This window comes from Talaromyces stipitatus, genomic scaffold, assembly GCF_000003125.1.
Source record: "Talaromyces stipitatus ATCC 10500 scf_1105507295555 genomic scaffold, whole genome shotgun sequence".
NCBI classification, from domain to species: domain Eukaryota; kingdom Fungi; phylum Ascomycota; class Eurotiomycetes; order Eurotiales; family Trichocomaceae; genus Talaromyces; species Talaromyces stipitatus.
The window spans coordinates 1068624-1082657 of record NW_002990116.1 but is presented as its reverse complement, the minus strand read 5'-3'; the positions used below and the strand labels follow the sequence as shown (position 1 = coordinate 1082657).

At 48.4% G+C, this 14034-nt stretch overlaps 5 protein-coding genes across 6 annotated transcripts, besides 3 other annotated features; 2 read left to right on the top strand and 3 right to left on the bottom strand.

Annotated features, from left to right (window-relative positions):
- Window positions 1-48: 48 nt before the first annotated feature.
- Window positions 49-2317, bottom strand: TSTA_114980 (thiol methyltransferase, putative). Its single transcript, XM_002481643.1, has 2 exons — window positions 1593-2317; window positions 49-1521 (listed from the first exon to the last, which is right to left on the bottom strand). Exons 1-2 carry the CDS (start codon window positions 2076-2078, stop codon window positions 1147-1149), a joined length of 861 nt encoding a protein of 286 aa, XP_002481688.1. The 5' UTR covers window positions 2079-2317; the 3' UTR covers window positions 49-1146.
- Window positions 106-1080, top strand: TSTA_114990 (OTU-like cysteine protease, putative; the record flags this gene model as incomplete). The annotated part of the gene is made up of 2 exons (XM_002481644.1): window positions 106-968; window positions 1020-1080. The coding sequence occupies 2 exons, from the start codon at window positions 106-108 to the stop codon at window positions 1078-1080; spliced, it is 924 nt and encodes a 307-aa protein (XP_002481689.1).
- Window positions 2318-2695: 378 nt separating the features above from the next.
- Window positions 2696-2754: a sequence feature (GA-rich).
- A 277-nt stretch (window positions 2755-3031) lies between these two features.
- TSTA_114970 (MFS multidrug resistance transporter, putative) lies at window positions 3032-4894 on the top strand (the record flags this gene model as incomplete). The annotated part of the gene is made up of 3 exons (XM_002481642.1): window positions 3032-3700; window positions 3774-4535; window positions 4601-4894. 3 exons carry the CDS (start codon window positions 3032-3034, stop codon window positions 4892-4894), a joined length of 1725 nt encoding a protein of 574 aa, XP_002481687.1.
- Window positions 4895-5130: 236 nt separating this feature from the next.
- On the bottom strand, window positions 5131-9987 carry TSTA_114960 (PE repeat family protein). Of its 2 annotated transcripts, none has more exons than XM_002481640.1 (5): window positions 9645-9987; window positions 9391-9463; window positions 8695-9318; window positions 7609-8562; window positions 5131-7552 (listed from the first exon to the last, which is right to left on the bottom strand). In XM_002481640.1, the coding sequence occupies exons 1-5, from the start codon at window positions 9726-9728 to the stop codon at window positions 5373-5375; spliced, it is 3915 nt and encodes a 1304-aa protein (XP_002481685.1). In that variant the 5' UTR covers window positions 9729-9987; the 3' UTR covers window positions 5131-5372. The 2 variants fall into 2 exon arrangements, with proteins under 2 accessions (XP_002481685.1, XP_002481686.1); XM_002481641.1 differs by having other exon boundaries at window positions 7609-8556.
- Window positions 8445-8485: a sequence feature (GA-rich).
- Window positions 9484-9517: a sequence feature (UNKNOWN FEATURE KEY polypurine).
- Window positions 9988-11488: 1501 nt separating the features above from the next.
- Window positions 11489-13775, bottom strand: TSTA_114950 (gamma-glutamyltranspeptidase). The gene is made up of 4 exons (XM_002481639.1): window positions 13529-13775; window positions 13453-13471; window positions 13043-13392; window positions 11489-12983 (listed from the first exon to the last, which is right to left on the bottom strand). The coding sequence occupies exons 1-4, from the start codon at window positions 13688-13690 to the stop codon at window positions 11709-11711; spliced, it is 1806 nt and encodes a 601-aa protein (XP_002481684.1). The 5' UTR covers window positions 13691-13775; the 3' UTR covers window positions 11489-11708.
- Between the last annotated feature and the right edge of the window lie 259 nt (window positions 13776-14034).

Genomic DNA, 14034 nt, shown 5'->3' with positions numbered 1-14034 from the left:
ACATCCCCGCCTGCTCTAACAGCAGCCAGACTTTTCTCGAAGCTGCTTACACACAACTCCTTTCGCAACAGGGCAACTCTGGGTTATTCTAGATAGTTGACCATCATGGAGGAACTGCAGGCAAAACATCGCAAAGAGCAACGCGATCTCCAGGCTCGAATAACCCAGAAGAAAAAGAACGCCACCAAGAAAACCCGCAAAGCCGTCAACGACGAGTGTGATCGGCTGCAACAAGATTTAAAGGCACAACAAGAGCTTGAAATTGCACAACTAAATGGAGACGCGGTTGCTACCACGACCGAAGATTTAGATAACCTCGCTCTGGGCAACGATCAGGAAGCTGCGCCTGCCAATACAGTCGCGAAGGTTGTTGATGTAATCGCGAAACCTACGCCTACACCTGTCCCAACACAAGAAAACAATGAGAACACACGCTCAAAAAAGCCCAATCGGCAAAAAGCGCGACTAGCCCGTCGGGAGGCAGAGAGAGCAGCTCAAGCAGAGATCGCCGCGGAGGAAGCAGCAAAACAAACTGATCATCGCGGAAATGAAAAAGAGACGATGGAGGCCGCGTTTAAACGATTAGGTCTACACGAAATTGAAATAAATCCGGATGGACATTGTCTTTATTCAGCAATTGCATGTCAACTGGATAGCTTAGGATTGGGGCTGAGGCCAGATCCTGCCCGTATTGTCTTGCAGCCATCGACGCTCTCCCGAGTTGATACGGTGACTTCACCCAAGCATGACGGTTATCGCGCCGTACGGGCGGTTACTGCAGACTATATAACGGAGCATCAAGACGACTTTGTTCCTTTTATGGAAGATCCTGTGGATGAATATGTCAAAAAGATACGATTAACAGCTGAATGGGGTGGGCAGTTGGAGTTACAGGCCATTGCTCGCGCTTACGGTGTGGAAATAAATGTTTTGCAAGGTGACGGACGGGTTGAGAAGATTGAACCTGGGTCAGAAATTGATGACGATCAAGTCAAGAGGATTTGGTTGGCGTATTATAGACATACATACGGACTTGGAGAACATTATAATGCATTGGCACAGAACACGGTGGCCGCATGAGGATGAGCTTCTTTAATTGACCATATGTTACTTTCCGTTCTTCTCAGCTTTTTAGCAGCCGCCGTTTTAAACACCGGAAGCGTCTTGACGACGCCATACTGAGACGCGATCAATAACCTCTCCCGTTTTCTCGTCTTTGCCAACTGGATAAGTTCGCTCCGGTTGATAATACATAGCTCGCACAAGTCCCACAGGACTCGGCTTCTGCGAAGGATCAGCTACAACATGGCCGTCCGAGTCGTAAGCGATTTCTTCTCCCGGACGACTCAAATGTGCAAAATATGCAGACGACGGTGCTGCAAAGGGCGGACCGTGCGTTTTTGGATCTTTGAGCCTTGGCCATTCAAGGCAGATCAAGGATCCAATCGGTGCAGGTGCAAGCAGCTGACGATGTCTCATAGCCCATCTCGGTCTTAGCCATGGCTGCAGAGCGCAGAAAAACTTAGAATAGATCGCATCAGTTGAAGCCCACGCTCAAGATAGGCCAATATTCAGGAGGCAATAAAACTTACAGTGTAGTCATATATCAAGTCGAATGAGTTATCCGAAAGGCCGATTTTCTCCAACCAGTCATCCTTGAAGTAATCTCCTTCCACATAGACCACTTTTCCGCGACCAATCTCAGCGTCCCTGATGGGATACTTCTCAGTATTTGTAGCCGCATATCCTTTAGCATATTCGACGGCAGCATGACTATAATCAAGCCCATAAGTATCAAAGCCAAAACTGGAGAGAAGCAGAACATCGTAACCCGTTCCACAGCCGGGAACCAATGCTCGGCGTCTGCGATGATTGGCAAAGACGCCTTCTCCGGATTCTTTCAATTTCGTCAAAAGATCTTCTAGAGCGATGCTGTGACAGCCACGGTCCCACGGTAGCTTTTCGTTTTCTTGCTTGTTGTTCCATAAGTCGGCCCATCCTTGGACGTAGTTGTCGCCGGAGAATTTGGCCATGTGGTTTTGGAGCCCGCTTGGTTGTGGGGGTGGATTATCGGCCATGGTAACACTAGTCTGATAGTCAGACTGTTAATTTTCCTCGTTTTTATATGCTTTGTCTATCTTCTGCTCAAGATGTCGACAAAGTCGATGATATGTAAGTAAATAAGTGTGCGGAGATTGGTATGCCGCCAATCATCGGCAATTTGCGCAGTCCCACATGGAGACTTCAATGACTACATTGTTCTCAAAAACACCATAATGAGTTGATACTGTCAGAAAGATGATTTACTTGAATTCTTACAACTACTGATAAACGATGCATCGAACATGATGTGCCTGAAGTTCTTCACCGACAATCTGCGTACTACAAGTCAAGACAACAAGGCACCAACATAGTGGCCACTCGGCATCTCGGCACGTTTAGTTAAATTTTTCTTCACATCCCAACCGACGATAAAGCAGATAAAGCACGACAACCGGCGAGTTTTATGTGCTTTAGCATTATGTATGGCCGTGCGGAGTACAGCTCCGCCAAAGAACCACTTGATCAGTAATACTGGCCCCGTAAAAAGTGTGGGCATTTGTACCGCTACCTACAGAGTACATGACTGCATGCCTAATCGGGGTTGGAATTATGCCTACCCTAAATGGAGAAAAAGTGACTTTTCGATCTACTATCTCTTCCCTTCGTTTCATCTTTTCATTTTTTCCTTCTTTATCTTTCTTTCGTTCTTTCCAGTCGATCTAGAAGACCCGATTTCACACGATAAGGGTGACGTCGGAACAAGCCCTAATTTGCTCTCTTCTCTTCACTTGCCGAGCATTTGACAATCCATTCAAGGGCCAACTTCCTGAATTTGATAGATAATATTCATATCAAGTCTTCCGGATAAGACAATCAATAACGGCGAAAAGAGGAGAAATTGGACTCAAGACAAGGGGATGACAACAACCGACGGATACTTATCCGCCTGCTACACTACTATAGCTACACATAGCCGAGTCTAGCAAGGATGACTTCACCGAACGAGGCTCAGAACTCAGGGGACAAAAATGTAGTCTGCAGTGAAAGTCCTGATAATACACAAATATCGAGCGAAAAGGAAGTTCATGAAATTGATCAAGAAGCTATTGTTGATGGAGATGACCGTTCCGATACATCAACAGTATCTGAAGCCACCAACAACGATACCAGCCATAACGACATAGACAACAAAGATTTAGAAGAGAGCTCGGAAGTTATACGACGCATTACTACCGAACTCGGTCCACCCGTAATAGTTCCCCGACTGAAACGTCGTGGACTATTTGCCCAGTTGGCCCTCGTACCCGAAATAGAGAACGGAAAGACATACCAACGAAGAATAAAATGGTATATCACCGCAATCGCTGCAGTTGGTGGTGTGGCTGCACCGCTTGGATCGGCTATCTTCTTGCCATCGCTACACCAAGTTGCAGACGATTTGAATTCAACGCCAACTATCGTCAACTTATCCATTGCCTTATATATGCTGGCCATGTCCATCTTTCCGCTGTGGTGGTCATCGTTCAGTGAAGCCTTTGGACGACGTTCTATTTACATTGTCTCCTTTGCGCTTTTTGTCGTGTTCAATGTCCTCAGTGCAATCTCTCATAATATTGCCATGTTGATCGTCATGCGTCTGTTGGCAGGTGGAGCATCAGTAAGTCTTCCCTCCCCTTACCCCACCAAATATTTTCAACTTATCTGAGAATGGATCGTTGACCGTGCTGTAGGCCTCCGTTCAAGCTGTTGGAGCTGGCACAATTGCAGATATTTGGGAGGTCAAAGAGCGCGGCCAGGCCATGGGTTATTTCTACATTGGTCCACTTTGCGGTCCACTATTCGCCCCCATTATCGGAGGTGCGCTGGCCCAGAGATGGGGTTGGCGAAGTACAATGTGGTTCATGGTGATTTTCGGTGGTGTGGTTTGGATTCTCATTTTGCTTGGACTACCAGAGACCTTAGCGGTGCGAAAGAGTCCCAACCTACAATCAAATACACCAACAGATGCCTCTTTGGAAAGAAGTACAAGCCGAGTATCTTCCAAAGTGGCGCAGAACAGTGCCAAAGTTCTGAAAACGCTGAAGATGACTCTTGTTGACCCGCTATCAATAATTTTGTACCTGAGATTCTTCCCTATTGCTTTGACAATCTACTATGCGGCTATCACTTTCGGTTCCTTGTATGTTCTCAACATCAGCATCCAGGAGACATTCGGGGCCGCGCCTTATAACTTTTCAACCGTGATATTGGGTTTACTTTATATTCCCAACTCACTTGGGTACCTCTTTGCAAGTCTCTTTGGTGGCAGATGGATGGATAAAATCATGCACCGCGAGGCTGTCAAAGCAGGCCGATTCGACGAAAAGGGACGTCCCATCTACCAGCCTGAAGATCGTATGAAGGAAAATGCTTGGTTGGGCGCCTGTCTATACCCTGCCGGTTTGCTTGTTTATGGGTGGACTGCTGAATATCATGTGCATTGGATTGTGCCAGTATGAACTCCCAATCACTCCTGCAAAAGCGCCTCTGGTATATTCAGATACTAACTATCTAACAGATGATTGCGAACTTCTGCTTTGGAGTAGGATCCATGATAATCTTCGGCCTCGTAACAACAATGCTCACCGAGTTCCTTTCCCGCAAGTCATCGGCTGGTGTAGCTCTCAACAATTTTGTCCGAAACATTTTCTCTTGCGTTGGAACAGTAGTCGCATCTCCAATTATTGATGGCATTGGTAATGGTTGGTTGTTTACTATCTTGTCTTTGGTCAGTTTCTCTTCTGGCGTGGCTGTCTTACTACTTATGAAAAGGTATGGACCAAGATGGAGGGAAAGGGGTATTGATCATTAATCATCTACCGAGGCTATGGTAATCCCGGCCACGATTTCACGCACACGTGCATGTGGGCGTGATGGATATGATTTACGTTCAAGACCTTTCGGCAATTAGAGTATATACAATCCCGTCTTTCCGGTTATGGGACGTAGCTGTCTAATGGTTATTGTGATTGAAATGGATAGGCTTGAAAACTTCCGAGTTGAACTTCCAGCCTCTCAAGACAGTTAAGGTTATATATAAGCCGTATTGTAATCATCAATAATATTGATCACTCTCGTGAATTCGTCAAGTAGCAGTCGTTACAGTCAACCAATAATGAAGCGAAACCCAAAAAGCTCATGAGAGCAATATGTATAAGAAAGTACATGATAGAAGAGTAACGCTCCAGATTCCCGCATCGCGATGCAACATTTTGTCGAAGTTTGAAAAACAAAGCAAACAATAAAACCATCATACACCCTCTCTATCTGAGAGCAAAAAGGAACACAATCTAAAACACCCTAATCGATTTGAACAAACCACCGAGTCGAGAGGATCCAGGTGCAGAGCCGGATCCAGACTTTGAGTTTTGTTCTTGCGTTTGTCGACGAGAACTATGCGCATGTTCTGCTGTACGCTCATCTCTTCGACGATTTTCATGATGTCGACGTCGTTCCTCTGTGGGCTCCTCCCTACGACGCTCGGACCGATGTGGCCGTTCTCGCCTCGTCTCATCTCTGGAACCACCGGATGCTCTCTCCTCGTGAGAGCGACGACTATGGCCGGAATGATGTGTAGATGACCTTCGCGCCAACCTTGACTCGGGAACTGCGGACACGGCAGCAACCGCCTTAGCGGCATTGATGACAAGTAACGGTCCATTGGTATCTGATTCTCCCGTAGTCAAAGATTCAATCACCTTGCGCGCAAGAGGGTCAGACTCTGGCTTTGGCGATGCTTCTCCTCGCTTGTGTCGGCTTCGGCTTGAGGAGTGGTCGGACGAATGATGTCTTGTCCGACCACTGCTTCTGATCTCCTTGCTTTTGCGACGCTCAGATTCGCGAAGGCTCTCCCTTTCTGCCTCTCGCTTAGCCCGACGAGCTGCTTCTTCTTGTCTTTGCTTCTCCTGGGCTCTTTCAAGCTTTAGCTTCGCTTCTTTCCGTTGCTTAGCTTCTTGTTGTCGGCGAGCCTCTTCAAGTGCCATTGCCCATCGGTTTTTTAATAGACCACCGTCGCCCTTTGGACGTTCCAGCTGACCTCTGCCGGTTTCCCTTGAACGTTCCGATTGGCCTCTGCTGTTTTCCATGGAGGTTCTTGAAGGTCTGTCTCGAGTCCAGCCAGAAGTGTGGCGTCGTCTTCTGCGGGAAGAAGGTTCACGTTCAACGATAGGCTGATCATCATCAACAACAGCTGATTCACCGGGATCGTTGGTTTCGAGCACTTCCTGAGGTACCCGATCTATGATATCTGCTTCAATAGTAGGCTCTGTAGCCTCTGGAGCTGGCTCCTCCACGGGTGCTTCCTTCGCTAGTGGTTCCTCGTTGACAGGTTCGCTGGGAGTTTCGGCAGTAGCACCTTCGGCAGCAGGAGCTTCCACTGGCTCGCCTTCAGCCACTTGTTCAGCTGCCTCCTCCGGTACTGTTACTTCTACTGGAGCAGGCGCTTCTTCAGCAGGGGCCTCCTCCGCTGGCGCTTCCGCAGCTAGTGTTTCGTCAGCGGCGACTTCAGCAACAACTTCTTCGGCAGGTTCATCCTTTGCTGCTTCTGCAGCAGGTGGACTTTCTTCTACTGGTTCGGCGGCCGCGACTTCCTCAGCAGCGGGTTCTTCAGCCACCGGCTCAGGAGCTGATGCTTCCTCCACAGCAGGTTCTTCGGCTTGGGATGTTTCCTCTGGCTTGTCATCCGCTGGCAATTCCTCTGATGCAGGTTCTGTAGCTGGCTTCTCGACTGGCTCTTCTCCCGTCTCCTTTGCGGCAACCTCTTCCTCAGGAGCTGGTTCCTCGGCAAGCTCGTCCTTGGGGTCATCTGCGACAATTGTCTCCTCTGGAGCGGGCTCCGGAGTGGCCTCGTCGATCACAGACTCCTCCTGTGGCGTATCCTCAGCTGGCACTTCCTCGGGAGTAGCGTCTTCGGTAGCCGTTTCCTCTGGTATCTTGGCTTTGAGCTCTTCATCAGCGGTGTCTACTTCAGCGGAAGACGCTTCAGGTTCTTCGGATACCATTTCGTCTTCTGCTGTAGGGGTTTCTTCTTCCACCGGCTGAGCTTCCTCTTTCGCAGGCTCTTCGATAGTTTGGTCATCTGCAGCAGCTTCTACGGCCTCAGCTTCTTTAGGGGTAACAGATTCCTCATTAGTCTCTGGCGCATCAGTAGAAGTCTCTTCGAGGGGGTCTGGTTGAGGTTCTTCTGTCGCGGGAGATTCCTCTTCAGTCGACTCAGTCTTCTCCTCTACCTCTGCTGCGGCTTCTCGTGCCTCAGATTCAGCCTCGGGAACGACAGCCTCCTCTGCAGCCTTTGTTTCTTCGTCATCGTGTGCATCAATTTGAGCACTATCCCCCTCTCCCCAAACTGGTTCGGCTGCTGCCGACGCTTCCTCTTCGGCGTCATCCTCCGCTTGTTTTGCCTCGGCTTCCTTTTCCGCCTGAATGCTGTCTTGTTCTGCAGAAAAGTCAATCTCAGAGAAATGGTCATCATCTAATACAAGGTGTAAGATTCCAAGTCAGAGTTTGGACGAACCGGATACTACCTACCGTTCTCATTTCCTTTTCCGTCGTGGGCCTCATCAGCCCCTTCTAATGCATCGAGTTCGTCATCCCAGCTGTCGAGTAAATCGTCAGCATGATCTTTTTCTTCTAAGATCTCCTCAGCTGGAGTGACTGTCGTATCATCTGTGGAGACATTCGCAGATGACGGTTCCTCGGTTGAAGCATCTTCCTTGGCATCCTTAACAGTCTCTGCTGGGGTCTCCGCAGAAGTTTCCGGTGTAGAGTCTTCTGCAGCAGGTTCTTCCTGGCTAGCCTCAGGAACAGCTTCTTCAGACGAGGGTTCTTCTCCTTCTTCCGTTGTCTGAGTGGCTTCTGCCGGGGCTGCTTCATGAAGCTCTTTGGAAGTTTCATCAACGGGGGGTGCTTCCTGTTCAGGGCCGTCGCCCTTCTCTTCCTCAGCGGGCAGATTCTCAACGACGGGTTCCTCAACAACCGGAGCTTCAGCAACCGCTTCTCCACCGGTTGGTTCTTCAGTAGCTGGCTGCTCGGCGACTGGTTCCGCGGGGGTCGGTGTATCTTCCGTCGATGCTTGTTCGGTTGTGTCTGCCGTGGGTGGATCGACAGCAGCAGAATCTTCTGTCGATACTACCTCCTGAGGTGCTTCTTCTGCTGGAGTGTCCTGAGCCTGACTCTTTTTTTTCCCCTTCTTCCCGTTCTTTTTCTTCGATTTTTTACCACCACCAAACCCCTCCCAGGCCTCTGTTGGGTTTGATGACTCTTCAACTGGTTTTTCTTCTACCGGTAAATCGACTTTAGTGGCTTCTTCAGCGGGTGGTCCCTCAGGTATCGCTGGAGCTTCTGGCTCTGGCTCAGAGGGTGCATTCTTCTTTTTATTCTTCTTATCTTTCTTTTTGTTCTTCTTGGGATTTCCCCCAGTCGATTCATTCTTGGGTGGTTCAGGACTTTCTTGCTCTTCATTAGCGGGCTCGGATTCTGTGGCTTCAATTCCTGCGTCAGTCTGTGTCGCTTCCTCAGTGCTCGCTGGCTCTTCTTGAGCAGGCGACTCCGCCGTTGGTGGATCTTCTGCTGGAGTCTCTTCAAGCTTATCTGCGTCCGGGGGTTGATATTCACCTTCGGGGTTTGTTGAATCTGCTGCTTCCGCTGAAGGAGTTTCTGATGCTCCATCTGCTGCAGTATTCTCTGCTGCAGTATCAGTAGGTGCTGGCTCCTCTACCACCACCTCGTCTGGCTGGTTTTCTTCTTTGGGTTGGTCTTCTGGAGGCTGTTCTTCTGCGGATTTCTCATCTGTTGGAGCAGCTTCTGCTTTCTGCTTTTCTTCGGACGGCTCTTCAGGGGTTGGACTACTCTCTTCTGATGTCCCATTTGCTGGGTTTTCTTCTATGGGCGTAGCATCTTCTACCTGTGGAGCATCATCTGTCGATGGATAATTCTCTTCGGGTGAACCATCCTCTGATGATGGAGTGTCCTCCACCGCTGGAGTGTCTTCCGTGCGCGGGGTGTTTTCAGCTGGAGCCACATCTTCTGTTGTGACAGCCTCTGTAGATGCGGTCTCCTCTGCTGGCGCGTCCGTGGGGGTGTCGTTTTCGCCTCCCTCTTTCTCTACAGATTCTGCTGGCGCATCGGTAACTTCAGTCGAATCACCATTAGCTGTGACATCCCCTCCGCTCTCTTCGCCTTCGGCCTTCTCCTCAGTTTGAGTGGCCGGTTCTTCATCCTTTGCCTCTGACGGTGGGTCTGATGGAGCCGTGGCTATGTATATCATTAGCATAGATTCTGAAAGGCATAAAATTGGTATTTCAATCTTACTATCGTTAGCGGGCGCTGGAGTTTCTTCTGAAGGCTTCGATTGATTCTCCTCGGTAGTCTGTTCAGCGTCCCCCTTTTCCGGTTCATTGTCAGCTTCTTTTTCTTTCTCCTCTTCTTTCTCTTCTTCCAATGGCAGCGACACCGAAGGTTTGGGGACAATAGGGTGATATGTGAAGGTCAAGGTTTGACGGTCAAAAGTTTGATAGCCACTGCTATCAAACTTTTGATATTGAAATTTGGGAACATTTGCGTACTTCATTGTTGGCATCTGCAGAGGCCTGGGGTTCAACAGGGAATGGTGTGAAGGGAGTCTTCTTCTTATTCTTTTTCTTGCCCATGCTCGTAGGCAAGTCACAAAGAAAGGGGTAGAATATTGACGATTGGTAACGGAATCAGGAGAATAGCATATGACGGCAACTGCAGGATAATTGCCTGAATCAATAGCTTGTGGCAGCAAATGCAAATGACAAACTAAAATTCAGATCGATGTATCACACAATGCCGAATGCGTTGCGAAAAGCTCCTAGACGGATCGGGAATGGTGGTTCCTGGAAGCCCCTTGTTAAAAACTCACGGAATAGAATATCGAGTGATGATGGATGAAAATTGTAAAGCGACGAACCAGAGAATAAATTGTCGAAGCCTCCAATAGATGGAAGTTAAAATGGTTACAAGGGCGCTTTTGGACTCGTCAATGTGATTGGGACCACGTCCTTGATTGATTCTCTTATAGAAAGAATAGAAGATGTACACAAAGTCACAAAACAATTCATCCGGCAGAAACTGGGTAGCGATTTCCCTCCCCGGCAACAGCGGGTTGTCACCCAAACTGGATGGGGATGGGATGCAATGTGGTGGCATCACATTGGGAATAGTGCCATGCTCATTGTTTGAGACTGGAATAGATCCACAGTAGTATTATGATGCCTGTATGCCTCAAAAATTGATGACATATCGTTGCTAAATTAGACGACAACAAACTGCTCTTGGGCCCACTGAAGGGCACACCACCTGGCTTGCCCTATTCATTCGCCCAGTGTCAATGGTGGGACATGTCCAATGTGTAAGCGATATTATCGCCAAGTATCAGTGACTCAGTTGCGTGTGTAATTTCGTTTATACGTTGGGATATCCATCATATCTGTCGAAGTTCTCGCGTCTTCCAAGGTTCATGCCCGACGCCTGTAATGTACTCAATTGGGCCAATTGGAAGAACACTTCATCATGCAGGGTGATTACAACCCGATTCCAGTAAGCTGGTCAGAAAATGAACTTACAGTAGTTTATGCCAATCAAAGGGCTGTTCAAAGTGAAGCGAAATCTTCATGCAAGACACCCCGCCGAAGTTGACTGATGCCCAGTTCAGGGCTCCGCTTCTCTCCACTGTTGCGAACATCGCAGTTGAGAGTTACGACTGCGATTTGCACTTTTCAGTGTAGCAAGACACCCTGAAACATCACCAAGACAGATTCAGCCCGATTCTATTGTACAGACAATTAGATCAGTCGCGGGACAGTGAGACTTTTCTTCATATAGCTGCAGTAACGTTGAAAAATGTCCAACTCGAAGAAAGTCAGGAAGCTCAATCAATGAGTTGGCATCGGCCCTAGTCCTTTTTTGTACTAGAATTGTGAGTTCGCCAATCAGAGAGCACACTTCAATCCCAAAGCGGAAAGGTGCATTAGGCGCCGCAACGGCCCGCACCATGCAGCTCTGGGATGTTCTGGCAGCCTCTGATTGGCTCATATCGCCGTCAGGCTTTTAAGGGGCCTTAGGCTGCTCACCTCTTCTTTGTACGGATGTACCGAACTACGTAGCGATATAGCTTCTCTGCTTTCACCATTTTGCGAATGCATCGACCATTGATCCAATTGTGCTACATATCTCTGTGGTATGGAACGGTCAGTGTTAAATTACTCGACATCTGGAACAATGTCCTACTCATGATACAATCGGAGCATACAGCCATGCTAAAGACGATGAAGACTTAAAGAAAAAAGTCACCTTGCATCGATCATGAGACCAAATTGTATACACTTGTGTGAAATGCAATTGAGCATGCATACTCATTGATTCTTAGAGGTCGAAATTGACTATCATTCTATGGCGTCTGTCTATTGTAATCATGACAAAGACGCACAAAGGGGGGTTCACCACCTCGAATTAGTCTTTATTCTCGGGGTTAAGCCAATATAAAAGCCAGAGATATCCACGATCATCTAAATATTTAGTTCAACATTCATGCATGTCACAGCCAATTATGATGTCTCCGGTATATTTTCGTCGACATACGACATCTGTCCTCTTTTTCCTTTCGGCTACAACGGAATAGCCATGCCGTCGCCCCTTGGATCGCTTCCAGCGCTATAGACCAATTGCCCATCATCATAATGGACTCTTATCAATTGGCCGCGTCCGAACATACCCCGCTGATGTCCCGTCAATACTTCAATTTGGTGTCCAAGCTTTCGAAGGCCTTTCACGGTTTCATCACTGATACCTTCTTCCACATAAACCGTGCGATCCAATACCTTGCCCTCCTCAGGCGTCCCCGCACCTATGCAGATGCGTGGGGAATCCAGGGCTGCTTGGGGATTGTAGCCAAAGGCCAACATGTTTAATAGAACTTGCACGTGCCCTTGCGGTTGCATGAAGCCACCCATGACTCCGTAGACGGAGTGAAGTGATCCATCCAAGTTTGTGATCATAGCGGGGATGATGGTGTGATACGGGCGCTTATTCGGAGCAAGAACATTTGGATGTCCCGCTTGTAGCGAGAAGTTGGATCCTCGGTTCTGCAAGGTGAAACCACAACCAGCCGGTATTATACCGGTACCAAATCCGGCATAATTGCTATTGATGAAGGAAATGCCATTTCCATCCTTATCTGTGACGGCAAAATAGACTGTATCACAGTGATTATGAGCGGGGCTACCATGGTCCAATATGTCGGACGCCTTATTAGCATCGAAGAATTTAGCCCGTTCAGCTAGATAGGGAGACGAGATCAACTGCTGTGTAGGCACTTTCTCAACATCTGGATCAGCTACCCACCAACTGGCGTCTGCAAAGGCAATCCGTAAACTCTCAATTACAGCGTGGAGGTATTCTGCCGAGTTGTGTTGTCCGGGGGAAAAGCGTGGAATCTTCCCTGCGCGCTCCAACTCCTCAAGGATGCCAAGAGCCATCAGGGCTACAATACCCTGACCATTAGGAGGGTGTTCCCAAACCTCAACACCGCCCTCACTGTCGTCGCTAGAGGCGCCTTGCTTCCCTACGCCCTGCCCTCTAAATATCAATGAAATTGCATCTACCTCTTGACTTCCGCTCTCTGCATGATTCTTCAAATCGTCCAGAGTAAGGTATCCTCCAAGACCTTTCAGTACTTTGACCGTTTCTTCGGCGATGCGCCCCTCATAGAAGCCTTTCTTTCCTTCAGCAGCCAATACTCTGAACGTTCGCGCCAATGACGGGTTTTTCAGGATTTCCCCAGGAAGCGGTGCCCTGACACCGTCCGGTGCAGAAGAGTCATGCTTGAGCATCTCCTTGAAATTAGGAGACGCATTGCGAAGAAGCTTTTCACCGCTGTGCCACTGAGCCACTATTCAGTTTCGTGCATATATGAGAACTTTTCCTGTTCGAGCATACTTACAAATTGCGAAGCAAATTCAGATACTGGGAATCCTTTCTCAGCAAGTTCAATTGCGGGTGTCAAGATCTGTTCCATGGACAGCTTCCCGCTACCGAATTTTTCAACTGTATCTATCCAGCCTGCGGCAGCACCAGGAGTTGTGGCTGCGAGCGCGCTATGTAGGGGAATAGTACCTCCCTCACCGGGCGACAATCCGAGATCTTTACGGATGGCATCCAGCGAGGCATTCGCAGCATATCGACCTGAGCCGTTCAAAGCGTGAATCTTCTTGGTTGTGGCATTGTAGAAAAGACAGAACATGTCGCCCCCGATACCTGTTGAAGTTGGTTCAGTAACATTGAGCGCCGCGGCTGTAGATCCCGTGTCAGCTTCTGTTTTTTCTCTGCATCAAGAACATTGAGAGATAATACCAACTGCCACAGCAGCATCCTAAACGTCATCATAGTTAGATCTCGATCGGTCTTCTTGTATAAAATCGGGACATACTGCTGCATTTCCCCCTTCCCTTAGAATCCTCTGGCCTGCAGCAGCTGCTAGAGGCTGAGTGCAAGCTACTATGCCATTCGTGCTATGGACAACGCTTCTTCGACTTGCAAAGTCGGAATACCTCGGTGTTGACGCCGGGTATACGGTCTTGGCGCTAAGCATGATGTATGTGAGGTTCTCTGCAATTGATGAAGTAATAGATGATCGGGTATTGTTGCTCGCCGTCAATTGTAATGGTTTTAACTGCAATTCGTGCGAGAGGGATGTTGCCTCAGTTTATCATTCAATGAGTCAATCAGCCAGTCGGTTATAGTCCCCATGTGACACGGAACCCCTCCCGATATTTGGGGATATTTGCGGGTTAACCACCTGCCTTATTCGTTATATCGTGGAACTCAGTGGGCTCTCGCATATAAAGTGGGTAGTGTAAGCAAATTATCAATAATTTTTCGGATTAGAAGCTCTAAGGACTAAGGACTCAGGCCTCAGACCTCTTCCATAATCCT